This window comes from Bubalus bubalis, chromosome 7 (assembly GCF_019923935.1).
Source record: "Bubalus bubalis isolate 160015118507 breed Murrah chromosome 7, NDDB_SH_1, whole genome shotgun sequence".
Lineage (NCBI taxonomy): Eukaryota > Metazoa > Chordata > Mammalia > Artiodactyla > Bovidae > Bubalus > Bubalus bubalis.
This window is the reverse complement of record NC_059163.1, coordinates 20237878-20264882: the sequence shown is the minus strand read 5'-3', so window position 1 is coordinate 20264882 and position 27005 is coordinate 20237878. Positions and strand designations below refer to the sequence as shown.

General features: G+C 41.6%; 1 protein-coding gene and 1 non-coding gene across 6 annotated transcripts in view; both read right to left on the bottom strand.

Annotated features, from left to right (window-relative positions):
• Window positions 1-380: 380 nt before the first annotated feature.
• The window catches only part of TMEM150C (transmembrane protein 150C), a 114929-nt gene continuing 88304 nt past the window's right edge, over window positions 381-27005 (bottom strand). For 3 of the 5 annotated variants that reach the window (XM_006072894.4, XM_025289815.3, XM_006072896.4), the window contains exons 2-8: window positions 21172-21268; window positions 19722-19775; window positions 19563-19595; window positions 19029-19096; window positions 10779-10906; window positions 7849-8026; window positions 2144-4315 (exon numbers count right to left, since the gene is read on the bottom strand). In XM_006072894.4, the coding sequence (XP_006072956.1) occupies window positions 4107-4315; window positions 7849-8026; window positions 10779-10906; window positions 19029-19096; window positions 19563-19595; window positions 19722-19775; window positions 21172-21251 (750 nt within the window). In that variant the 5' untranslated portion in view covers window positions 21252-21268 and the 3' untranslated portion in view covers window positions 2144-4106. Of the gene's footprint in view, window positions 400-2143; window positions 4316-7848; window positions 8027-10778; window positions 10907-19028; window positions 19097-19562; window positions 19596-19721; window positions 19776-21171; window positions 21269-27005 lie in introns of those variants that run through there. The other 2 variants (XM_044945736.2, XM_044945735.2) reach the window with 2 other exon arrangements.
• On the bottom strand, window positions 26653-26792 carry LOC112586313. Its single transcript, XR_003110775.1, has one exon. It is a non-coding gene; the product is annotated as a U4 spliceosomal RNA (small nuclear RNA).

The window sequence follows — 27005 nt, the reverse complement described above, 5'->3', positions numbered from 1 at the left end:
AATGTGAATCAATTAGATTTCAATAAAAGTAAATCAATAACATCCCACCTCCAACCCCCCTAAAAAACCTAAATATGAATCGTGGCAGTAAGTCACAAGGTTGTTGAAAAAGGCTTCTCCTACTCTGGGCACACGGCCAGAAAGCCACCCTTGGCTATGATGATTTGCTCTCACCAGTGAAATGTAAGCTAAGTGATGTTTGTCCTTTCATAGTGGTTTTAAGGCCACCGAGCAGTCTCCCACATCTTCTTGGCTGTCAGCAGCTATGGAAAGGGTTAAGATGAAGACTTAGAGGTTCCTTGGCAGCCCAGTGGTTAGGGCTCTATGATTCCACAGCAGGAGGGCTTGAGTTCGATCCCTGGTCAAGAAACTAAGATCCCACATGGTCCGTGGTTGTGGCTAGGGGAAAAAAAAGATGGGAAAAAAAAGATGAAGCCTCTATCAGCCAGTATTTGAGTCATAATGATGAGCAGAGCCTCCTTGCTCATCCAGGATAGACACCTAGTATGAAAAATAAACTTTAGTTTCGTTAGTTTTATTTTGGGAAGGCAAAAACCTAATTCATCCTGACACAGTGCCTAAGGACAAAAATAAGCAGTGATGTACCAGTCTCCACGATAACCAGCAAAGTGCAAATTTCAGGATATGCAAGTTCTGCCTTTCCATACCATGTGCAAAGAAAATCCAATAAATAACACAGGTAACACAACTTGACCTCACTGTCAGTTCTCCACTGAATCAAAAACTATTGAACCTCGAATGTTGTTTTTGAAATATTTCTCTCCTAACCAGGAAGGGCACTTTTCAGGAGACTTAGCTGGACTACCAGAAACGCAGCGTAGTGTATCTCCTATTGTGTTCTCTGGGTCGTCTGCATTAGCTCCTGTAAGAATGCTCACTCCAAATGCAGGCTCCCTGGTCTTGTCCTCCTAGATGAATACTGTGGTCCTTAACTCCTAGGAGGCTCTGTCGTCTGGATCTTTACGGGTCTGTGTGCTCTGATACAAAATTTTATTTGGTCTTTGTCTTTGGTTCCTGCCAAGAGCTCCTAAAACTCTTGGAATTTTCCAAGTGATAGGGGGAGCTTTTGTTTTTCATAATGAGCCCCTTTGATCACACTTGAGTTTATGCTCATGAGATCACTATGGGTGGGGCCTCTAGATGGCCTCAGGGTGAAGCTGGTCACCAGGAAGACCAAACGGCCAGATCTCCTGCTGGACTTCCAGGCAGGGGTGGGGGAGGGGGCTGGAGGGGAAGGTCTATACCCTCTCCAGCAGTTGAGATTCAGAGAGCTCTGTGTTGGTGAGCACACTGAACCCTGGGAGGATGGCGTGCCCCTGCGTCCCTCGCTTTCCTTGTCCTGTGCATTTCATCCATTTGGCTGTTCTGAAGCTATAGCTTTTCTTAAGAAATTGATTTATTTATCTTTGGTAGCACTGGGTCTTTGTTGCTGCACCTAGGAGACTGGGATTTACTGTCGTCGTGATGCACGGGCTTCTCATCGCAGTGGCTTCCCGTGTTGCAGAGCACAGGCTCCAGGCACACAGGCTTCAGCAGTTGCAGCACACAGGCTCAGTAGTTGTGGCGTACAGGCTTAGTTGCTCCGAGGCATGTGGAATCTTCCTGGACGAGGGATTGAACTTGTGTCCCCTGCATTCGTAGGCAGATTCCTATCCACAGTGCCACCGGGAAAACCCAAGCGATATCTTTTATGATAAACCAGCAAATTGAAGTAAACTGTCTTCCCAAGTTCTGTGAGCTGTTCTCAGGAAACCACTGAAGGGAGGGGTAGGGAGTTGCGGGAACCCTCCAAATTTTATGACCAGGTTGAACCTAAGGTAATCTGGGGACCTGACACTTGTGACCAGCATAGGAAGTGAGGGCAGTTTTGTGGGACTGAGCCTTTAAGCTGGTGGAGTCTGGCAATAACATTGGGTCGTGTCAGAATTGAACTGAATCGTAGGACACCCAGTTGGTGTCTAGAGAATCAGAGACTTGGTTGTTAGTGTTCCCAAACACCCTAGAAATATGCTATCGGTGTAACACTGAAGTTCATTTTCAACATAATGTCTCATTGGGTTTACCTATGTTTCAGTATTAGAGAAGAAATGTTCTTTGAAGAGGCCAAAAAAAAAAATCACAATTCTGCATAAAAGAATTTTATTTAGCAATCAGATCTCAATGAATAATGCCAGTCATTGCTCGATTCTGTTAAAATGTGCTATTAGATACACTCTTAAAAAGTGTACAGTGCATCAGCAAAAGCTATTTAACTTGGATTGTGTAGAGTAAAAGCAAACTTCATAAATCTTTGTTCCTTGATAAAATTTTTAAAATATAAAAATGAAAAAAAGCCTCCAAAGCAGTATTCAAAAATAACAAATGTCCCCTTGGACTATTTACAGTAAGATGCCTTTCTAATAGGAGAACACTCTTTTTCTCACATTTTACTTGGCTGTTAGAGGTATTCTCCCTCCCCCACCTCATGATTCCTTCCATTCCTATCTTGCAGGAAACGGTCATCTTCTCTCTCATTCATCTTTGAGTCTTTCTCTGATACACCCTTTTCCTACTCTAAATTACCAGGAATTCTAGTCAGCAGATGTTGGTTGAGCACCTAAGGTGTGCCAGGCACTGTGCTAAGAAGTGGGGATAAATACAGAAGTGAAAAGTCATTGAACCCCCTCCTCAAGAAGCTCAGAGTTTGTGTTGAATTAAAAAACATTATTCACATTATAGTCCTTGAAATCTCAAGTCCCTGCGAAGTGAATTTGGGGATTTCTTGAAACAAAGTGCACTCACAGCGTCTGTCAGCTTGGCCCAAAACTCCAAGACGTTTTGAATTTAGAATTCTGCTCATTTTTATGAAACACAGCCTCTATAAAGCCCAGGCCTACAGTTTGAGTTCAAAACTCTTTGCAGGTGGAAACTGCATGCTGGGTTGTAGGGCTGAACCAATTTGTTTTGGGGGGGAGGGTACCCTTCTAATTGGCTCCTACAAATTCTGAATATGAAAAGCCCTTAACCTCCCCCACCCCAATACAAAATTTAAGTGATAGGTACATTTGAGAAACTCCCCTCTTATTTGAACCTCCAACAAGATGCTCTAAAACTCCTATCTTTGACAAATGTCCAGAAGGAGTTCTTTTTTTTACCTTTGTGCTTTTCTGTGAATATTTTCTTGGCTTCAAACATAAAATTGAGCCTACAGGTGACCTTCCCCTCCCCGCTTTATCATGGTTAAACCCCAAACAAGTTTAGTTCTTGCATTTGGTCTACATCCTCTTTATCCATGAGACCTCTGAAAGACCCATGGTAGTTACTTACCAAAAAAAAAAAAGGCAAATCATGAAGTAGAAAATAAAAACCAAACATAGCGTACTATAGAAGTAAAAACGAAACCACACCCTGGCTGCCCCCATCTCTCCATGCCTGGCAGACCTTGGTCCTGCAAATATTCACACTGGGGAATATTTCTCAGTCACAGGAAAGTCCAAATCACGTGGTGGACTTCCCTCTCACAGCTTATAGCGTCGAATCTGGTCAGCCAACCGCTGAACAATGATGAAGGGAGTTTCTTTGGGAAAGTTCCATCCTTGATCCCACATCGTCCACAGGTTACGAGGGGTCACATCTCTATACAGTGCCTGTCCAAGTAAATGATACTCGGTCCATTCAAGAGCCAGATTCACAATTTCTTCATGAGCTGGTTCCAAGCCCTTTGGATCTGAAGGCAACGTTGGGAGTTGGCATTGTTCCCACGTCACATTTGGCCTGCCCTACCCAAGGTAGGGTGATCACGGTGGCTGGAGTACATGAAGAGGACAATAAGAACACGGGTGTTGGGAGAGAGGGGAAAAGACGTTGATCATGCACAAGCTTCTTGCTCTGTCGTGCATTATATTTTCAGTGTAACAGCATGTGTTTCGACACACAGGGCTTGTGCTTTTTCGTTAAATAACTCGCCCTGAAAAGCTCATTTGGCAAATGTGGCCATGAATGTGTGTGTGTGGTGTGTCACGAGGTTGTGTGTCAAGTCCTATGGGTGTGTCCTGGCCCCTCCCTCGCTGCCACACCCACCTGCCCAGCAAGGAAAAGCTGAAGGGTTACACCTGGTCGGTTTGATATTCAGAAGCTTCAGACAGGCTTTCTGAGAAGCTTAGGAAGTTCTCCTGGTATTCGGAGCAAACAATCTCGTAGCGATAATGCCGGAACTCCACAGCAAAGGTGCCAAAGTAAGACAGGAAGCACATGACCAGGCCCCACTGGACCCTGGCGGCGTACATGTGGATGCCTTGCGCCATGAGGATGAAGTCTGAGGAGAAGTGGTCAAGGAAAGTACCTCCGTCAGCCACGTTAAGGCTGGGCTCTTCTCTGGGCAGAGACAGGTTACAGGAAAGAGCCAAAGAACTTGACGGGGCCAGCCGAACTCTATCTACATAAATAATATGAGGCCACGTCATGCAGCCCTTCCTTTGTGCCAGACATGCTTCTAGGTGCTTTCATGGAGCACCTAGCTGGATCCTCACAACATCCTGTTATCTTCAGTTTGTTTAAAATAGGGAGCACAGACTGATGAACCTATTTTCAGGGCAGCAGAGGAGACGCAGACATAGGGAACAGACTTGTGGACACAGCGGGGGAAGCGGAAGGAGAGGGTGGGACGAATAGAGAGAATAGCATGGAAACACCGACACCACCATATGTAAAAGAAACAGCCAGTGGGAATTTGCTGTATGACTCAGGTAACTCAAACCGGGGCTCTGTGACAATCTCAAGGGGGTGGGATGGGGTGGGAGGTGGGAGGGAGGTTCAAGAAGGAGGGGACGTATGTATATCTATGGCTGATTCATGTTGATGTACGGCAGAAACCAACATAATGTTGAAAACAATTATAATTAATTATCAATTAAAAATAAGTAAAAATATTAGGGAGTACAGGGGCATGTGTGCATGCTCAGTTGCGTCCAACTCTTTGAGACCCCATGGACTGTAGCCGTCTGTCGCTCAGTCACATCTGACTCTGAGACTCCATGGACTGTACCTTGCCAGGCTCCTCTGTCCATGGAATTTTCCAGGCAAGAATACTGGAGTGGGTTGCCATTTCCTACCCAAGTCTCTTGCACTGCAGGCAGATCTTTACCTATTGAGCCATCAAGGAAGCCCTTAACATAAGGAAATGGAGGCCAAATGGGTAACACACGTATTAACTGGTGGAACTGGGGCTCAAACACAAGAACTCTGACTCCTTGCCCATGCATTTGCCCACTATTCTCCATGGCGACCTAATAAACTGTGAGACTAGCTAAAGACTTATAATTCCAAAGTAATTATTTGGCCAGAAAAATAATGTTATATTTTTAAAAGACACTGCAAATGACTATGGAACAATGTGTACTTACCAAATAGTGAACTACATCCATATAAGCTGTGTTTGTCTTTGCAATGTTACTAACAATGTTTAAGTGGCACTCCTTCCTCTCTCTAATTTTTATTATTGTTTTTCAGACAATATTATGTAGGCTGGTTTCATTCCTGGTGTTGCATTTAAACTTGTGCCCAAATAAAAACAGGCAACTTAAGAAACCAAAGGAACAGATGATATGTCTATGCCTGAATATATATGAAGTATATGCATATATGTGTATATATATACACACACACACACACACTTCGGGATATATAAAGGTAGGAGCTTGGAAGAAGAAAGGTTCACAATATTTTTGATTGCAGGAGTTTGAAACCCCAGGTCATGGACTGCTGCTGGTCCATAGCCTGTTAGGAACGGGGGTGCACAACAGAAGTGAGTGGCAGGCAAGGGAGCGAAGCGTCATCTTTGTTTACAGCTGCTCCCCATTGCTCTCATTACACCTGAGCTCCACCTCCTATCATTAGATTCTCATGAGAGCGTGAACCCTATGGTGAACTGCCTGTCCAAAGCATCTAGGTTTGGCACTCCTGATGAGAAACATCCTGAAACCATCAGCCTCTCCCCCACCACCCCAGTCCATGGAAAAACTGTCTTCCGTGAAACGTCCCTGGTGCCAAAAAGGTTGGTGACCAATGCTCTAGTGAAAGGCTAAGAGGTCAAGGACTAAATAAAGTTATTTAGAAAGTCAGAAATGTTCCCTTAGAATTAGTTCTACATTCAGAACTTAGACTTAAAATCTTGGGTAATTTTTAGAGAGCAAAAAAGTACGTGAGAACTACTTCAGCTAAACTTTGTTCTCCTGACTAGACTTGGATCCATTCATCAGGGAACCAAGGAATGGTTCCAAGTCTTCAGAAATAACATGGATCAGAATTGTTTAGTATAAGCTCAAAATTTAAAATAATTCAAAACCTTCACATACTCTTCTGATTGACAGTTCAAAATATTGCCAAAACAATATTATTATTACTTAATAGGGGAGGGATACATCTTCAGATCTCACACTGGCAGAATTCTGACCTGTTTACTCATAAAATAATTGTGACTTATTTACTCAGATTACTAGTATTTCTCAGATTACTTGAATTTCAAGTCCTTTGATGTTCTCTATCTATTGTGACCATAGAACTTCAGAAAACCCCTAAAATGACTGAATGGCAGTTTGGAAAGGAAGAAGAAATAAACACCTCTAAATAATCCACTAACTAAAGAACGTCTTTGAAGACTAAATGTTTTCATATTTTAAAGCCACTCTAAGTAAAAGAACTGAGCCTGAGTTTAAAACAAACTGACACATTTCATGTGTGATCTTGGGTAACTAACCTCTGTTACTATTCTTGTTAAGAGAGGATTAAAAGCGTAGACACATTTAAAGTTGCTTGGAATAATGTCTAGCACATTGTAAGTGCCCAATAAATACTGGCTATTCATGAAGACTGTAATAGTGTTAGTTTACAGTTGGCCATCTAGGAACCTTATTCCCTTCTTCTCCACGGTTTCCAGAGGACCTATTGGAGTGAACACTTAGGAATGATTGACTGATCTGATTGGTGGGCTTGGAACTGGCCTGCTTCCACTGGGCTCTGCTATAGTAGGTGGGGTCACTGTTCTCCACCCTAGACTAGTCCTTCTGCAATCTGTTTGGGGTTCAACTGAGTGAAGTGCTGTTCTCTGTCTTTCCCTGATTTCTCTCCTTGTTACTGGGTGGATAAGTTGAATTCTAAGGTGTGAGATAGGAGGCCTGCACAATTCTCCTTCCAAGTTTACTAGGAATAAAGGCTGATTTCTTCACACCCATTTGGCACCCATTTGGCTCCTTGTGACTGTTCTCCTTGGTTCAGACTCCAAGGGAGGAAGGGAAATAGCACATCAAAACCTCAAAATTATTTGTTTGGGACACCAGTGCATGCTGTGGTAATCTAGTTCTTGAATTTCTGTTCCAGAAAAGCTTACTTGTTTAGAAATGTATTTTTGTCTCCTGAAATTCATTTTTACAGTTTAATAAATTAAATGAAATAACAGAGCCATGATAAAGTCACAAATGAAAAAAAAAATTGTCAAGATGGAAGAAATAAAGCACAATTCTCTCTTGGATTATGCATTCTGTCTATTTCACAAAAGGAAGCCTTTTGCCATTTGTGATAAGGAGAATACATGACACCATTCCTACAGATTGAAACAGTTTTGAGCAGGCAGTGCTTGTTTTATTTTTAGTTCTCCATCTCCTCTTTGGCACGAAAAGTAGGTCTGAGAGTTTTCAGTTTTTACTTTTACTTTTCGTTTTTATCTAATATTCTGAGATGATCTGACAGTATATCCTAAGCAACTGAGAATGGCAATGTTCTCATCTTCTACAAGGACAAGTCATCCATGTTTTAATCTCACTGGCAGAGACCCTTTTCACACTCAAAGGATACAGAGGACCACACAGAGAGTGATAGACGCTGAGAGAATAACTCGTGGAATTCCAACCTTCCGTCCTTCATTCTTGATGTTGACTTTGAGTGTCAATGCCGCCTGAATCCAGCAGGTCAACGTGCCAAATCCAAAAGTCAAGGAAGTTCCAACATTATGGATTTCTTCATCATTTGTGAGCTAAGGGATGAACAGATAATGACCTGTGGAGGCCCATTCAGAAAATACATACAGGCCAGTGGAACACATGAAGGAGAAAGAAATAGGTAAAGAGATGTTCTAAGAGTGGGCTAACAGATTGTAGAAAGAGCAAAATCCTTTATCTCCACCAGCTCTTTGTGTCTATTCTCCATTGGTTTGAACTCTGAGGGAAAGAAGGGAAATGACTAGTACCCTCAAACCTCAAAACATTTGCTAAGATGAACCAATGAATGAACAAGCAGTGGTAATTTAGTTTTTGAATTTGTTTTCCAGAAAAGCTTTGGAGAAAAGTAAAAGAAAAAAACAGGAAAGTTACCCATAAAAGGAGCAATGTCAAGTTTCTATAGACATAAACCCTGAACTCTGTTCTCCAGGTTAAGAAATGAACCAGAATCTGGCTGTGTATTTACCTATTGAGCATGGTCAGTTCTAAGCAGGTCAAGATTTCATTGGCCTGGATAACTAACAATGCTGGTTGTTATCTATTCTTACAGAATTGTCCATTTTCTGTAATATGGCCAATTATTGTTAAGGGGGTTGAACCCATGCCCCCTGCAGGGGAAGCGTGGAGTTCTACCTACTGGACAGCCAGGAAATTCCCTTTTCTCCCCCATTATAGTAAGAAAAATGCACTTATGAGCTTTTGCCATATCTGGAGACCCATTAAAAGGCAACAGTGTTTGAAGATTCCTGGTCAAGGCCTTCATACAGTTAATAGGTTAAAGGAGACCCATTTGGGTTGTTCCAGTTGGAAGTCAGAGATGTAAACTGCTCAAATCACTGCCCACTGATTAAAAAAATATACAGTAGTACAGTAGGATTTTTTTCTTCTTTGAAAAAAACCACCACCCCACAGGTCAAAACACGTATTTTTAAAACATTTAAAATAATGATTCCCCAAGTCAAATTTTACTTCTAGAAAACTGGCTTTCCATGCTATACATAATCTGTTTATTTATTTTTTAAATCTAATTTTAAAAATAGATGGTATATTTAGTTACATGGGTCAAATTTTAAAAAATTATGAAATGAGTATAGGCAACTGCATTATTTGTTCCCTGTGTAATCTCTGTAGATACTCCTGAAAATGTTCTGTGAAGAACATGTAGTGTCATCATTGATGGTTTTGAATATTTGTGGTTCAATCAAACAACCCCATCAATGGATTCTTTAGGGAACTTAAGTGAAAGACAAAATGTCTACTCAGTAACTTCCATCCAAGACCCAGTTGAAAGAAATGATAGTTATTGAGCATTTTACAACATGCCAGCCCTTGTAGCACAGAAGCATAAGTGGAAGGAAGATTCCCACCAAAATCTCAATAAAAAATGCTCTGTGCCCTAACTTTTTGGAGCTCAACAGATAAACTCTCAAATATTCTCCTGATAATTCACTGTCTAAGGCAATAGGTTCTAAGGATGCAGCTTTCTCATTATTGGGGTTGATATGGAATGAGACCTTGGATAATTAGAGGAACTGGTGGGATTGCATGCCTGTCTGTCAGACGACCCATTAAGTAAAAAAATACTGTACCGGGGGTGTCCGGGGGAATGAGATACTAATTTAACGGATTATCAGCACTGAGGACTCAGGGCGAGAGTCAGTCTTAGAAAACCCACTGCCCTATTTTCAGTGAGAACATTACGAAATGCTCACTGGAGTGCTGAGTGTCTGGAATGTCGTCACCATTTGGATTTCACTCAGTAGACAAGGGAGAAGTCTAGGATCAGCGTTTAATTGCAAGAAAGAGGTTTCTAGTAGCAGTATTTAGCAGAGGCTGGAGGATGCTGGGGAGGAAGTGGAGGCAGGGAAAACAGACAACCACTGTAACAATGCAGTGGTCTCCGTGACTTAAAAATGAAGTCAAGAGTTGGTGCTGACAAGGGAAATTATGCTTAAATGACCTTGGGTGTGTGTTTTAGTTGCTCAGTCGTGTACACCTCTTTGCGATCCCATGGACTGTAGCCAGCCAGGTGCCTCTGTCCATGGGATTTTCCAGGGAAGGATACTGGAGTGGGTTGCCATTTCCTCCTCCAGTAATCCCTTCTCTAGGGATCAAACCTGAGTCTCCTGCATTGCAGGCAGATTATCTACCACCTGAGCCACCAGAAAAGTCCCTAAATGACCTGGCACTTTTATATTTCTGGGAAGCAGAGTTAGGGTTAGTACATCTTTATACAAGTCACATTCTAAAGAAATTCTAAAGAAATTCTGGATTTTCAAACTAACTCCCACGTGAGCCTGCTAATCTGAAACACAAGCTTTCATCCAATAAGGATGTTCAATGTTTAATTATAGAAAGGCAATGGTCCTATTAGTTTTCTAGAAAGATAGATTCGGATACAATTTATTATGAAAGAAGTATACAGTACTTTGAAAGCCCTTGTAGAAAATACACAGCTATTTTAGTGGCTGCGTTTCCCAGGAGCTGTGCTATATGTCCGATGTACAGTGAGGACTTTCCCATGTATGGACAAGGGGAGCCTGGCATGCTGCAGTCCATGGGCTTGCAAAGAGTTGGACACGATTGAGTGACTGAACTGACTGAGGTGAGGCTCAATGATCAGACAGGCTGACTGCTGGAGAACCTGTGCATATTAGGAACCACTGTTAGAATGTTTTTAAAAGTCCATGGAGAATTTTATGGGCCACAGAGTGACTATGCCTCACTGGCTGTGATAATCATATAGGTGAAGCATGATATGGAGATGAAAAAGGCCAAATGAAGTACCTGAAAATTACCAAGTAAGGTCATTCCAAAGGAAGCCAGACAGAGAGCCACCAAGCCACTAATATTCAGCCACGGATTTAAAACCTTTGGTTTCAGTTGTATGAAGCGCAGAACAGCTACGACAAGAGCTGGGAATAAAACAAAATGTTATAATTGGAAAATTGAAATCACGCAGCCAGACTAGGAAATAGCACTCTAAAGCCACAATGTGCTAAAGTAAACTTCTTGCCATTGTACATTTTTAAATCTCTGAAATGACAATTTTTAAAAGAAAACTTGCAGGCAATGTTTCTGATTATTGAGATGTTTTATTCTAGCTAACCCGGGGAAAGCAGAGAGGAACTGAAGCAGCAGTGTTACACGTTACTTGGGTGATGCAAGATGATAGACTGGTAATAGTGTTGTTCCCAGAGTTTTCAAAAACAAGGTCAGCACAGGACAGACTGGCTTAGGAGAGCACTGCAGAGGCTTGGCACACGGCAAATCAGATGCAGAGAGTCGGCCCATGGCACGAGAATTCACTGATTCAATCACCCTTTAATTGAGAACAGTGTTAGGACAGACGGGGCAAGAAAACATGGGGAAGAAGACATGGTTATCAGTCTAGACAAACCTGCTGGTGCCTGTGCCAGAAATCATTCCTGGGTATGGGAAGGAAGATAAAGCAAGTATACAAATCCCTTCGTTACTAGTTCACTCCCTCTCTCCTCTGATTCTACCTGTGGGTGTTCATTGTCAAAGGACAAAGATAGTTCATCCAAATTAGGGCGCTGACAGTAAGAAGATCATGGAATCTGTATTTTAACATAGCAGATCTGGGGGTTTGGTATGTATTAAAAAATCATACTGTGATTATATTAAGAAAGCTCAGTTCTTCCAAATGATGTTAATTACTCATTTTGAAAGCTCACTCTTTTCAACCAAATTGTCATCGGAGAATCTGAAGAGAGAATGAAGGAAGTTACTTTGATTTCAAATCTGATTTCTAATAGTGACCTTAAGGCTAGTCCATACTCAAGCCATTAATTTAAGAATCCCCTTTTATTAATTGCTTACTGCAGGGATATTTTCATATTTATACAAAAAGCTGGGAGAGCCTAGTCTACAAATGATTTTTAAAAAGCACTTGCAGTTAATATGTTATAGCTAATATAGGGAAAGGCAGTTACTACTTCCTAAGGCAATTTATTTTGACATTAAGGTTTAGCAGGGAAGATGATTAGGAATTCAGGAATTATCCTATTTATACAGCAATTCAGTAGGTAATTATTTGCTAAAAGTCTACCTTGATTACTGTCCAAGATTCAGTTCAGTTCAGTCGCTCAGTCGTGTCCGACTCTGCGACCCCATGAATTGCAGCATGCCAGGCCTCCCTGTCCATCGCCAACTCCCGGAGTTCACTGAGACTCATGTCCATCGAGTTGGTGATGCCATCCAGCCATCTCATCCTCTGTCGTCCCCTTCTCCTCCTGCCCCCAATCCCTCCCAGCATCAGAGTCTTTTCCAATGAGTCAACTCTTCGCATGAGGTAGCCAAAGTACTGGAGTTTCAGCTTCAGCATCGTTCCCTCCAAAGAAATCCCAGGGCTGATCTCCTTCAGAATGGACTGGTTGGATCTCCTTGCAGTCCAAGGGACTCTCAAGAGTCTTCTCCAACACCACAGTTCAAAAGCATCAATTCTTCGGCGCTCAGCCTCCTTCACAGTCCAACTCTCACATCCATACATGACCACAGGAAAAACCATAGCCTTGACTAGACGGACCTTTGTTGGCAAAGTAATGTCTCTGCTTTTGAATATGCTGTCAAGGTTGGTCATAACTTTCCTTCCAAGGAGTAAGCGTCTTTTAATTTCATGGCTGCAGTCACCATCTGTAGTGATTTTGGAGCCCAGAAAAATAAAGTCTGACAATGTTTCCACTGTTTCCCTATCTATTTCCCTTGAAGTGATGGGACCGGATAGCCATTAATAAGAAACCATCCACAAATTTGCATTTCTCAAATCTGCCGAATTTAACAGTTTCAAGCTACGACGAAGATAGTTCATCGAATTGACTTTCAGTTCCAAGTACCTCTGATTAAAGAGTGGTATACAACTTGGATAATATTTGGATTTTGGAAGCAAAATAGAAAGAAACCATAATTTATGAAATCGTAAATTGTTTGGCTCTGATTTAGCTTTTAGTATATTTATATTTAGCCCATGATTTATCGTTTCGACCTAATGGTTTGAGGGATCCAGTTAGGAGCTACAGTGGGATATTTTCAGAAGTCTATTAACAGTGACAACAGTTATTCTTGTTGTTTAGTCGAAAAGTCGTGTCCAACTCTTTTGTGACCTCATGGACTGTAGCCCGCCAGGCTCCTCTGTCCACATTAGGAGATGAAAAGATTTCTATTACTTTGGGGATGGAAATAGGAGGAAGAAGTGGGGAGAGGAGAAATTCACTACAAGCACCTCAACACAAAGTGACCTTTAGAAAAGGAAGCCATTAGATTTAGACCAGAAATCTCCACACAGGCCATCTGGGAGACACTTGCTAGTTACCTGTGTGTGGATATTAGTCAGGGCATAATGACAAAATCAATCCTAAAGGAAATCAGTCCTGAATATTCATTGGAAGGACTGATGCTGAAGCTGAAACTGAAACTCCAATACTTTGGCCACCTGATGCGAAGAACTGACTCACTGGAAAAGACCCTGATGCTGGGAAAGATGGAAGACAGAGGATGAGATGGTTGGATGGCATCACCGACTCGATGGACCTGAGTTTGAGCAAGCTCCCGGGAGTTGGTGATGGATAGTGAAGCCTGGCATGCTGCACTCCATGGAGTCGCAAAGAGTCGGACACGACTGAGCAATTGAACTGAACTGAATGACAAAATACCAAGGCAAATATGACAAAATGCATTTGAAATACATTTCAAATGTGCTTTTAAAAATGACTAGTGGGGGGTATGACTCTGGGAACTCTCTGGTTATCATTCAGTTTGGAGGGCTAGGATGGTGCTGGAACTCCAGCCGAAGCCCTGACTCACTGCTGAGGCAAACACCAAAATGGCTCTTCACGTTGGCCATCCAGGTAGTTGGTGCCACTGTACCCCCAGGGACACAGTCCCTGCCACTCTTTGTGTTACTCATTTATCGCCAATGAACTCTGGACATGTACCACTACCCTGGCTCCAGTCATTCTAGCCTTCTCATTTGTAATCTGGATGGTAAGTCATTTCATCAAGAATAGATAATGAAATTAAGCAGGAAGCAGAAACCTTCCTGAAGACAGGAATCAACCCAAAGTGCCTAACTTCCAGAATTGCATTCCAAACACCACATTTTGCCCTTTTCACCTATTAACTCCATCATAAATCAGCTGAAGGCTTCCCTGGTGGTCCAATGGTTAAGAATACTCCTTGCATGCAAGGAATACCAGTTTGATCCCTGGTCTGGGAAGGTCCCGCATGCCATGGGACAACGGAGCCTCTGTGTCATAACTACTGAGCCTACGCACTGCAACTCCTGAAGACCGTGGACTTAGAACCTGTGCTCAGTAACAAAAGAAGCCACTGCAATGAGAAGCCCACCCACACGAGAGAGCAGCCCCTGCTCACTGCAACGAGAGAAAAAGCCAGAGCAGCAACAAAGACGCAGCACAGCCAATAAATAAACAAATCTTTAAAAAAAAAATCAACTGAGACAAGGCATACTTTCCTTTTAAAATAAGATCTAGTTGAAATTTTATGGTTGTGGAAATAATAAAGTTTCTGGTCTGTTAACAGTTTTATTAAAAGGTTTAAATGGAGGCAGATTCAGACTATCTGTAATGAAGTCCACTTACAACCAAGTAGTGATTTAATTATAGCTTCTTGAAAGGGTCTTCTGGGCAGTAGGGCAATTTCAAAGCTATCTTTACATATGCAAACCAATTTTACCACATTAACATTCTGTTCAACAGATCATTTTAAAGTTTCCTTAGATTTTTAAAATTTTACTTACAGTTTTAGAAAAGATTTAAAAAACCCACCCATCTGTGGTTTTTGATACTTAGAGCAGTTCTTTGCTATACATCTGCTATACAGATGCTCTTTTTAATTTATCTCTGTTAAAAAATACAAATATTAGAGAGTAATTGCTTATTTTCTTTGTTAAATTTTTTATTTTGAAGCTGATAGGGTTCTTCAAGTTCAAACCCAAAATAGCAGCTCTTCACTGCAGTTGTAGACTGGTGCCTGGCCAAATTCTTCTTCATTTTGTTTAGTCTTACTGTTTATGCATCAATAATACCTATTTATGACACCAGTAGAACATAACAATCAATATGTTTTGGCTGAAGGAGGGAGAGAGGCTGCTGCTAGGTGACCAAATCATTCAGCTATTAACTTTATCCTCACAACCTCTCCAGGGCAGAAGTATTTCTATTAAGAAATGTGTCTTACAGCAAAAGAGATGCAGATGTAAAGAACTCTGTGGGAGAAGGCAAGGGTGGGATGATCTGAGAGAATAGCAGTGAAACATGTATATTATCATATGTGAAATATATCAGCAGTCCAGTATCGACGCATGAGACAGAGTGCTCAGGGCTGGTGCACTGGGATGACCCTGAGGGATGGGATGGGGAGAGAGATGGGAGGGGGGTTCAGGATGGGGAACACATGTACACCCATGGGTGATTCATGTCAATGTATGGCAAAAACCACCACAATATTGTAAAGTAATTAGCCTCCAATTAAAATAAATACATTAATTTTTTAGAAAAGAAATGTATCTTAGATCATAAAAGTGCAGATTTAGAACAAACAATATAAATAATTCTGTAAAGAAAATCACTGAGCATTTATTTGACCTTTGATTCAGTTCAGTTCAGTTCAGTCGCTCAGTTGTGTCCAACTCTTTGTGACCCCATGAATCGCAGCACACCAGGCCTCCCTGTCCATCACCAACTCCCGGAGTTCACTCAGACTCACGTCCATCGAGTCAGTGATGCCATCCAGCCATCTCATCCTCTGTCGTCCCCTTCTCCTCCTGCCCCCAATCCCTCCCAGCATCAGAGTCTTTTCCAATGAGTCAACTCTTCGCATGAGGTGTCCAAAGTACTGGAGTTTCAGCTTAAGCATCATTCCTTCCAAGGAAATCCCAGGGCTGATCTCCTTCAGAATAGACTGGTTGGATCTTTGATTAGTCCATCAAAAAAACACAAGATTTTTGCTAACTGATTTTAATAAATACCACACCAACGCATTTGTGGGTTGAAAATGATAATCTATATGGCTGCCAACAAGCAGTGACTTATATGAGGTCTTTGTTGTTTCTTAGGGCTTCTTCCATGGCTCAGTAGTAAAGAATCTGCCTACCATGCAGGAGACACGGGAGTCACAGGTTGGATCCCTGGGTTAGAAGACCTGCTGGAGGAGGAAATGGCAACCCACTTCAGTATTCTTGCCTAGAAAATCCCATGGACAGAAGAGTCTGGCAGGCTACAGTCCACGGGGTCACAAAGAGCCACAACTGAGTGAATACACAGCATGCAGGCTGTTTCTTATAGTTAGTTACGTCATCTGAAATGATAGTCTGAGATCTAAAAGGGACAGGCCTGGGGAGACAAAAGCGACCACAGTGTAAGGCAAGAATTATTAGGAAAATGATTCATTTTCACTCCCAGATAAGTAAATAATAGATGGTTCACTCTCACTGAACACTAATCTTACTCAGTTTTGTGTCTACCAGCTGGCACTAAAAGTGATGAGATATAATAAACACCGGATGCTGCAATACCTTAGAGCAAAAGCCAGTAAAAACCTAATTGCTTCTTGATGGAGCAGGGGAGGACTGGAGAATCAGATGCTGACGGATGTCATCTGCAAGAGGGGAACTTGTTCTCATGACTGTGTTTTTGGAACTGCTTTTATAATGAGTTAATCATCAGCTTTGTAAAGGGATAAATTTGTGGGCTGGGAAAACTGGCATATTTTAGATATTGCGCTAAGGACTATTGGGACATATCGATTTGTCTTAAGAATACAAAGGGTAACATGTGGCTTCTAACATGTTCATGGTTTCTTTAAAGCCCCAGGGCGGACAGACATCCTGTGACATTTCCTCGTAAGGGAAGTCTCCAGTGTATTATGATTAAAAGAGGTAATGTTTGCAAAGCACTTAGCATTGTGCCTGGAATATTAAGGGACTGTCATTAATGACTGTTATTGCTGTGCTCCGTGGGGATGAGGGTGTGAGTTGGTACCAACCTGCCTACGTGGTGTGATTGCTAATGGACTGGGAAAGGTCTCTGATCCTGCAAGTCCAGAGTCATTCTTGGGACTTTGTGTTCTATTAGATGCACATATCTCCTTAGAGGTCATTTATGCCTTAGTATGAGTACATTTATTACATCTTTTCAGAAGAGTGGTATGAAGAGTAGGAAAAAAGAGTGAGTACTGAGTTCCTATGCAGGAGACGCAGGTTCGATCCTTGGGTCACGTAGATCCCTTGGAGAAGGGAATGGCAACCCACTCTAGTATTCTTGCCTGGAAAATTCCATGGACAGAGGAGCCTGGCTGGTTACAGTCCATGGGATCTCAAAGAGCTGGACACAGCTGAATGACTAACAGGAAGACTGAAGGCAGTGAGGACAAAACCAGACTGCCTAGCATTTCCCTTGGGGCTCAAGGGAACATTCGCTATGTTTCTCTGCCTTCTGAACCAACTAAGATTCTGCCTGTGCTGCAGGTTGGACCAACCATCTCCCTTGATTTTCCAGGGAATTTTATAGGTCTTCCCTTTTCCTACAGCAAAAATTTAAAAAGAACATGTAACAGCCAGTAGAAATTTTTTAGGGGGAGGAGAGTTATAAATAGATGAAATAACAGGCCACCTCTTTGGGGGACAGGTGCTACAAAGGTCAAATACTCCCTCAGTAATAAACATCATCATTAGCTCTCACTTGGAGTGAAAGTCTCAGTATCCAAAAGGACCATGTGCAGAAAACTGCTGTTGAAGGATTTAGCTGTCACTGACTGGACCCAACAAAATACCAATGCTGATAATTGGTTGACTTTTTTTGGGTGCACTGCATGGCATGTGGGATCTTAATTGCAGACCCAGGATCAAACCCGTGCCTTCTGCATGGAAAGCATGGAGTCTTAACCACTGGACCACCAGGGAAGTCCCAACCTGTTGAAAGACACAGAGCAGTCCTTGGCCTGGAGGAGATGAGCTCTGCAATTTGAACTGTGGTGCTGGAGAAGACTCTTGAGAGTCCCTTGGACTGCAAGAAGATTAAACCATTCAATCCGAAAGGAAATCAACCCTGAATATTCATTGGAAGGACTAATGCTGAAGCTGAAGCTCCAATACTTTGGCTACCTGATGGGAAGAGCCAACTCATTGGAAAAGACCCTGATGCTGGGAAAGATTGAGGGCAGGAGAAGGGGACGACAGAGGATGAGATGGTTGGATGGCATCACCGACTCGATGGACATGAGTTTGAACAAACTCTGGGAGATGGTGAAAGACAGGGAAGCCTGGTGTGCTGCAGTCCATGTGGTCACAAACAGTCAGACATAGCTGAGTGACTGAACAACAGTGAGGCTGATTTGGAGGAAGACAGAGAGTGTGGCTGGTTCCCACAGCCCCCGGAGAGAAGCACTCACAGAACAAAGAGGACAGGATATTAAATGAGAGCTTTAGTCCCTAAAGGAAAAGGGAATTAGGGCCGGACATGAGTACAAAAGGTTTCTTTCTGTTTTTTATAAACCTGTGTTCCCATTTGCCAGCTTGATATGTGTACAGGAACAGGGGAGGGCATGACCCTAATGATAATGCCAACCTTTAGACTGAAAGATGATGTCTATACACATCAATATTTATCTCAGACCCTATGCATTTTTCATGCTTGCCAGTGAAAGAATATATAAAGCATTCTTTTTAAAGAAAACATATTGCACAATATTATAGTCTCATGCAGGATTTTTATGGTACATGAAATACATTATTTCATGCAGCAAAAGAAATAAAGTCAAGAATTTGCTATAATGATTGAAGATGGTAAAGAGAAAAGAAAACGGAAGGTAAGCAGGTGAAAGGGATTTATGAAAAAAAAATGACCCTCAAAACAAAAAAAGCCCACTTTAGCATACTGACATGATATGACACTAAATTACCAACTAAGCCCACCATACTTTTGATATGAGTTTTTGGAGAATTTAAAATAAAAAAGAAATACCCCAAAGCACATAAAGCATTCTTCATGTTCTTCTTACCTAGGAATGCTGCCATGTTCATAACTTGACTAAACACACAGCTTGCAGGAGGTTCATCACCTGCAATACTTGAAAAATATGAAATGTTTTATTATTTCTATAGTAAAATCTATGACTGTTTGCAATGGACTGAATGTCTATGTCCCCTCAAAATTCATATGCTGAAATCTTAACATCCCACTTGATGGTATTAGGAGGTGCGGCCTTTGGGAGGTGATTAAGTGATGAAAGTAGAGCCCCAGTGAATGGGGTTAGTGCCCTTATAAAAGGGCCCCAGAGAGCTCTCTAGTCCTCTTTCCGCCATGTGTGGACACAATGAGAACGCAGCAGTCTGAAACCCGGAAGAGGGTTCTCATCAGACCCTGACCATGCTGGCACCCTGATCTTGGACTTCTGCCTGCAGAGATGTGAGAAATAAATTTCTGATGTTTGTAAGCCACCCAGTCTAGGCTACTTTGTCCTAATAGTCAGAACTAATACACCCTGCTAACGTTGCCTAAGATACAGCAGATCAGAAGAGAATGATCAAGTTACCTTATATATGGTGCATGCTTCACACCAGGTTTCCTGGATGACAGAAAAAACCCAGAAGCTCAGGTTAACACACAGTTACTTTTGCATAGTTTAACTTTACCAGTGGCAAAGTTTTGCTAAATCTACTGATGAACAGAGTTACCCAGAGATAAACTTTACCTTTCAGCTGAATTTAATGGGAAAATTTTGTCATCTTCCACAGCTATGAAGTATCTATGAAGAAAAAACAATAAACTTTATAAAACAAAGAATTAAAAAAATAATTATCTGTTTCCCAATATTACTGGACTAACCACATTAAATCATATTTTCTTGTTTAACATTCATCGAATATAAGGACGTCCTTATACTCGATGACTGTTAAACAAGCAAATGTTCAAATATATGTATGTATGTGTGCTCAGTTGAGTCCGACTCTTTGTGACTCCATGGACTGTAGTCCGCCAGGCTCCTCTGTCCATGAAGTTTTCCAGGCAAGAATACTGGAGAGGGTTGCCATTTCCTTCTCCAGGGAATCTCCTCCACCCAGGGACTGAAGCCTCATTTCTTGAGTCTTCTGCATTGGCAGGCAGATTTTTTACCAGTGCATCACCTACTGCTGCTGCTGCTGCTAAGTCACTTCAGTCGTGTCTGACTCTGTGCGACCCCAGAGACAGCAGCCCAACCAGGCTTCCCCGTCCCTGGGATTCTCCAGGCAAGAACACTGGAGTGGGTTGCCATTGCCTTCTCCAATGCATGAAAGTGAAAAGTGAAAGTGAAGTCACTCAGTCGTGTCCGACTCTTAGCCACCCCATGGACTGCAGCCCACCAGACTCCTCCATCCATGGGATTTTCCAGGCAAGAGTGCTAGAGTGGGGTGCCATGGCTTTCTCCAACTGCATCACCTGGGAAGCCCAAATCTGTAGCACATTAGCATCAAATTAGCAAATCTTGCAAATAATGAGTCCATATCACCAGTATGCAATATATGCTTTGCAAAATTTATTACTCATACTTATTATTTACTTTGGGTGATAGAATAAAGAAAGGGAAATGGGGACTTCAGCAAGGTTGAGTTAGCAAACCTTATTTTAAAGTATTTACAAGTACATTCACGAGAATATGACATATACAGTTGTCCATCTGTATTTGCAGGGGACTGGTTCCAGGAGAAGCAGTGGATACCAGAATCCGTGGATTCTCACGTCCTATAGTCAGCTCCACATCCTCAAACTCAACCAACCACGGACCACATAGTACTGTAGTATTTATTGAAAAAAAAAATCCACGTATAAGTGGACACTCACAGTTCAAACTACTGCTGGTCAAGGGTCACCTGTGCTCTCTGCACATCCTCCTGTACACTTTCATTTCTAAGTAACTGATGACACTTGATACAATAGTTGTAAAGATAAAGTAAAATGCTATATAAATAGTTGCCAGTGACCAGCATATTCAAGTTTTGCTTTTGGGAACTTTCTGGAATTTTTCTTTCCTGAATATTTTTGATTAGGAGTTGGTTGACTCTGAGGGTGTGGAGCCTGCAGACACAGACAAGGGGGGCTGTACTATCAAGACTTTACTTTTTTATCTACATTACACCTGAGTCCTTAAATAAGAGAATACTCACACTATCCACAATCCAGCAGATGTAAATAAGGTAAAAACAAGAGGTAAAAACATCCATACACTGCATTTCTTCCCATCCATGCCTGATGCCTGTACCCCTGAAATAAAATGAACAAGTGTTAATAACTGAGGCAAAACTTGGTCTCACCCTTTCAAGATAGAAAGGAAGCTTACTTTAATGAAGAAAAAACAAAAGCATATTTTATGAAACAAAGATTCAAATGAGTATCATTACTGTCAACTACACAGGCAGGAAATCCCTTGAGCAAGTAACATGTTAGACTGTTTTCTATCAGTACCTTAAATATTCCAGAATTTTAGTTGAGAATTGATGGAAAATTTCTCCTAAAGATGTGCATCCTTATACAAGCATCAGTGTATTCAAGAAAGGACCAAAGAGTTTGGGTTAGGAGTTTCAGGAGAAAATCTAGATACCAAAGGCATATAACCTACTTGTAGTGCTATTAATATTACTTAACATAGTTTTCTTTTTAAAAATGTTTATGTATTTATTTGTCTGTGCTAGGTCTTAGTTGTGGCATGTATGATCTTTGATCTTCCTTGCAGCATGTGGGATCTTTAGTTGAGTTATCCAAACACTTAGCTGTAGAAGGTGGGATCGAGTTCCCTGAGCAGGGATTGAACCCTGGCCTTCTGCACGGAGACCGTGGGGTCTTAGCCACTGGATGACCAGGGAAGTCCCTAACATAGTTTTCTAGTAATATGACATTTTGAAACTATCTACATTCATCATCTTTTTATTTATTTATTGGCTGCGTGGCATGTGGGATCTTAGTTCCCTGACCAGGGATCAAACCCATGCCCCCTTCATCAGAAGTGCCGAGTCTCAACCACCGGACCACCAGTAAGTCCTAGTGCTATTATTAACACTTATGGATTTATAGATCTATGGACCTGGCTTGTACATATGTCTGCAACTTGGCAGACAAGAGTGTGAGAAATGGTTACTAAACAAATTAGCAGCACAGAAAGAAATGACGAATGCTTTGCAAATCTGGACTTTCCTCATGACATGTTATTGAGCAACCATCTCAGAAGACTCTGAAGACGAATGCTCTAGAAAACAATGTGTTGTGGATAACTTTAAATTTGCTTCAACCAACACAATGAAAAAGAATACAGATGTCAGGCATTTTGGATATTGTATTTTAAAGGAAAAATATGTGAACAAAATATTCTCCACAAAAATGAAATGAAAACCAGAAGCTTCAGATATATCTGTGAACAGTTATTGGTATAGAACAGAAAGAAGTAACTAATTATCAGTTTCCTTCTTTGCCCAAAGCTATCAGACGAAATTGATTTGAGACACTGGATGCCAACAATCCTTAAGGCAAAAAGGAAAGCTTGTTCCAAGAAACTAAAATGTCCTAAGTGACCTCCACAGGTGACTTGACAAACAGGATAATGTGATTAAATGCACCTCTAACAGCGGCTGTTATTTTTGTTTGGCAAGGAAGGATATGTTCACAGGGAGCTAAAAGCTCTGAAAGCAGGTCTCTTGTTTGAACTAGAAGAAGGTAATGGAAATTTCAACAACCATCATCTCGCCTATTTAGCAACACTGTACAGAAGACATGATGAACTAAAAGTCTCATGGCCCAGTAGTAAGAGTGGATGGCTCAGACAGTAAGGAATCCGCCTGCAATGCGGGAGACCCAGGTTCGATCCCTGGGTTGGGAAGATCCCCTGGAGAAGGTAGTGGCTACCCACTCTAGTATTCTTGCCTGGGAATTCCCAAGGACAGAGGAGCCTGGCTGGCTACAGACCACGGGGTCGCAAAGGGTCAGACACGACTGAGCAACTAACACTTTCACAAGGAAATATCACTGCTCATTATTAATATTTCGGGTTTTATAATTAACCACAAAAAGTGACTTGCTGGGTTTGAACCAGCGCTACCACATTTCTGATACCTCCACGGTACCCGCTTTCATGTGCTGAGATTCCCTGGCTCTTCCGAGTGTTGAAAACAGAGAGAGAAGCCAGACTTCCCTTCCAGGCTGCTAACCTGTGAGGACTCGGGAAGATCTTAGTTCTCAGAACTGACCTACCTGATTCGGTACGTCTTTCACACTAAGGCACAGACAACTGGACCTAACACTGTGTCAGTGAACAATCATGCTGTTGTCTAAACATCTATCTGAGTAGGGGTGTTAAATAAATTACAGAATCTAGAAGTTGAAACACATTAGAGCCCCTTTCAATCAATTTAATTCAATCGAATCCAATCCAAACCCGTTCATAACTATTGACAACCTACTCATGACAGGTACTATAACGGGTGGTGGAAATACTCTAATGAATACAACTATTTATGGGTAGTAGTCTGTGTAATATATAAAAGCTGTTCTATGACCCAGTGGTGCATAGCTACCCAGTTAATATAATGTGAAAAATGAAGAACATTTTAAACGTTCACAATACAGTTTTTCAGTATCCATTCATTAATTTATGTACAGAATATTGTGGGCTCATAATAAAGCTACAAATAATGCTAACAAAAATAATTCCACCAGTACTCAAAATGCAATGGGAGTACAGAAAATAAGGACATTAATTGAGCATGTAAACCCATTTTTCTGGATCTGCCCCTGAAATAGGGTGCTCCGTCAGGATAAGTAGAGCTGAAATGGTTACACCAGAGTAACGGGTAGGAGACCTAGTTCTCAACCTTAGCTTTGCCAATAACTGATGCTGTCAGCCTGGGACAGTTCCTTAAATCAGTAACACCATCTCTCCATCTTGAAGACTGAATTCTGAGGCCCCACAGGGTGGTGGAATACCTTGGAAGTTAACCCAAGTTCAGTATGTTATATTTTTACAGTAACAGAATTCTCCAGTATACTCAGAATTAACAGCCATAGTAGAATGCATGCCTATTCACCATTTTTAAAATGGACTGGTGACAAAATCACAGTGTCAACCGATTCATGTGCAGTGAGAAACACAACTGCCCAAAAGGACAAACGCTCGCATTGGATCCCCTTTTAGGAACATCTACACGAGAAATCAAAACTTGCAAGAGAGAAGAGCGAAGAGAGTTACCAGGATGATTCTAGGACTATGGCATCAAGAACAATAGCTTTGTGCGCTCACTGCCTTTCGAGAGAGGCAGTATGGTGGGCAGGAGGTGGCATGGCCAGGCAGGGGACTGAAGCCCAGGCCTGCCATTCTATAGCTGTGTGATCTCTGCCAAGTTTTTCCGTCTCTCTCGTTTTAAAATTGTGGTCATACTCCGAGGCACGCAGGACCTTGGTTTTTCCAACTGGGGATCGAACTCGTGCCCACTGCATTGGAAAGTGACGTTTTAACCACTGGACCACCAGGGAAGTCCTAAGTTATTTCATCTCTTAAGCCTTAGTTTCATTATGGAGATACTATTCTGTAGGGTTGTTCGGAGGATTAACGACAAGGCAGGTAAAGTACCTCATACATAATGCATATTCTGTAAGTGGCATCTCTGTCAACTCTAACTGCCAAGCAGGCCAGTGCTCCTATAAGGACAAAGTACTCTCCCTCCAGGGCTGGGGTGAGGACGGGTTAATGCTTTCTGCTCTGGGCTCATGCTTTTCTAGGACAATACAGACACCCCTCCTGGTAGTAATAGTTTCTTTCTGCAGATGACTCTCCAAAAGTTAGTTAATACCTTTTCCTTACATATATATTGAAGGCCCACCTTTCTAAGTGTTTACTCTTTGGTTATCTTTAAGTAAGCGTTGCTTTTCTTATTTTGTTTTGGAAGCAGTTAAGGTGGCTAATGGCTACTCTCCTGAAATGTTCTATTTTTACCAGCCTAATTCTCACAGGAAAACCTTAAGTTCAAATTAGGAAAAAACCAGACTGTATCCTTTGTCTAATGAGAAATGAAAATTTCCCTTTCTTAACCAAAGAGATGCCTTGGGAGGTGATAAGAATAAGTTTATGGATAATTGTTTTATTCGCTCCTAATGGAACTACTTTGTGCTTCTTCATTATATTTACTTTGGTTATGTTTTTTGTTTGTGTTAGAAAATTCCAAGTTCACGGGCAGTTGTAAGAAAGAATAGAGTGATCCTGTATAACCTTCACTCTTTATCCCCATCCTGTATAACCACAGTACAATATCAGCACCAAGATACTGACACTGATACAATGTTTTCACTTTATTCAGATTCCATGAGCTTTAAAACGTGCTCTCCTTTCTGTGTATGTGTATTTTGTTGTTGTTCAGTCACTCAGTCGTGTCTGACTCTTTGTGACCCCATAGACTGCAGCACGCCAGGCTTCCCTGTCCTTCACCACCTCCCAGAGTTTGCTCAAACTCTTGTCCATTGAGTCGGTGATGCCATCCAATCATCTCATCTTTTGTCATCCCATTCTCCTCCTGCCTTCATTCCTTCCCAGCATCAGGGTCTTTTCCAGTGAGTTGGTTCTTCACATCAGGTGGCCAAAGTATTGGAGCTTCAGCTACAGCATCAGTCCTTTCAGTGAATATTCACAGTGGATTTCCTTTAGGATTGACTAGTTTGATCTCTTTTCTGTCCAAGGGATGCTCAAGTCTTCTCCAGGACCACAGTTCGAAAGCATCAGTTCTTCGGTACTCAGCCTTCTTTATGGTCCAATTCTCACATCCACACATAACTACTGGAAAAACCATAGCTTTGACTAGACGGACCTTTGTTGGCAAAGTAATGTCTCTGCTTTTCAATCTGCTGTCTAGGTTGGTCATAGCTTTTCTTCCAAGGAGCAAGCGTCTTTTAATTTCATGGCTGCAGTCACCGTCTGCAGTGATTTTGGAACCCCCCAAAATAAAGTCTGTCACCATTTCCACTTTTTCCCAATCTATTTGCCATGAAGTGATAGGACCAGATGCCATGATCTTAGCCCTTTGAATGTTGAGTTTTAAGCCAGCCTTTTCACTCTGTGTATTTAGTTTATGCAATTTCACATGTGTAGGTCACATGACTACCACCACAGTCAAGGCACAGGACAGTTTCCATCACCTCAAAGAGCCCTAGTGCCACCCTTTCATAACCACCCACTTCTCTCCTCCACATCCTTCTTAATTAATGATCTCTGGCGCTCATTAATCTGTTCTCCAATTCTATAATTTTATCATTTCAAGAATATTATACAAATGGGATCATGTAGAATGGAGCCTTTAGGACTGACTTTTTTTTTTTTTTTAACTCAGCATAATTCCCTGGAGACCATCTAAGGTTTGTGTTGATCAATAGTTCGGTACCTTTTATTATTGGGTAGTATTCCATGGTATGGATGGACCAAGTGTGTTTATTCACCCCTACAAGATACCTGGTTTATTTCAAGGTTTTGGCCATTGCAAATCAAGAAGCTATGAACATTAGTTTACAGGTGTTTGTGCAAACATAAGTTTTTATTTCTCTGGAATAAACACCCAAGATTGCAATTTCTGGGTCATTTGATAATACATGTCTAGCCTTTAAAAAAAAAAATTTGGTCTCCATGAGACTGTCAAAAATTGCCATTGCAAACTATATTTCAAGTCATCATGGTGGGGTATTGGGAAAAGTTTTCAATTAGCAATAATCACACCTTGGATAAACCTCATTGCCTACAAAACTGCCATTGTGCAAAGCTAATAAGCGTTCAGTTCTTTCTTAAAAATAATATATTTATTTTAATTTTATTTTTGGTTGTGCTGGGTTTTAGTTGCTATGCTCAGGCTTTTCTCTAATTTTAGCAAATGAGGGCTACTCTCTAGTTGTGGTGCGGTGGCTTCTCTTGTTTCAGAGCACAGGATCTAGGCACACGGGCTTCAGTAGTTGCAGAACACAGGCTCCAGAGCATGAG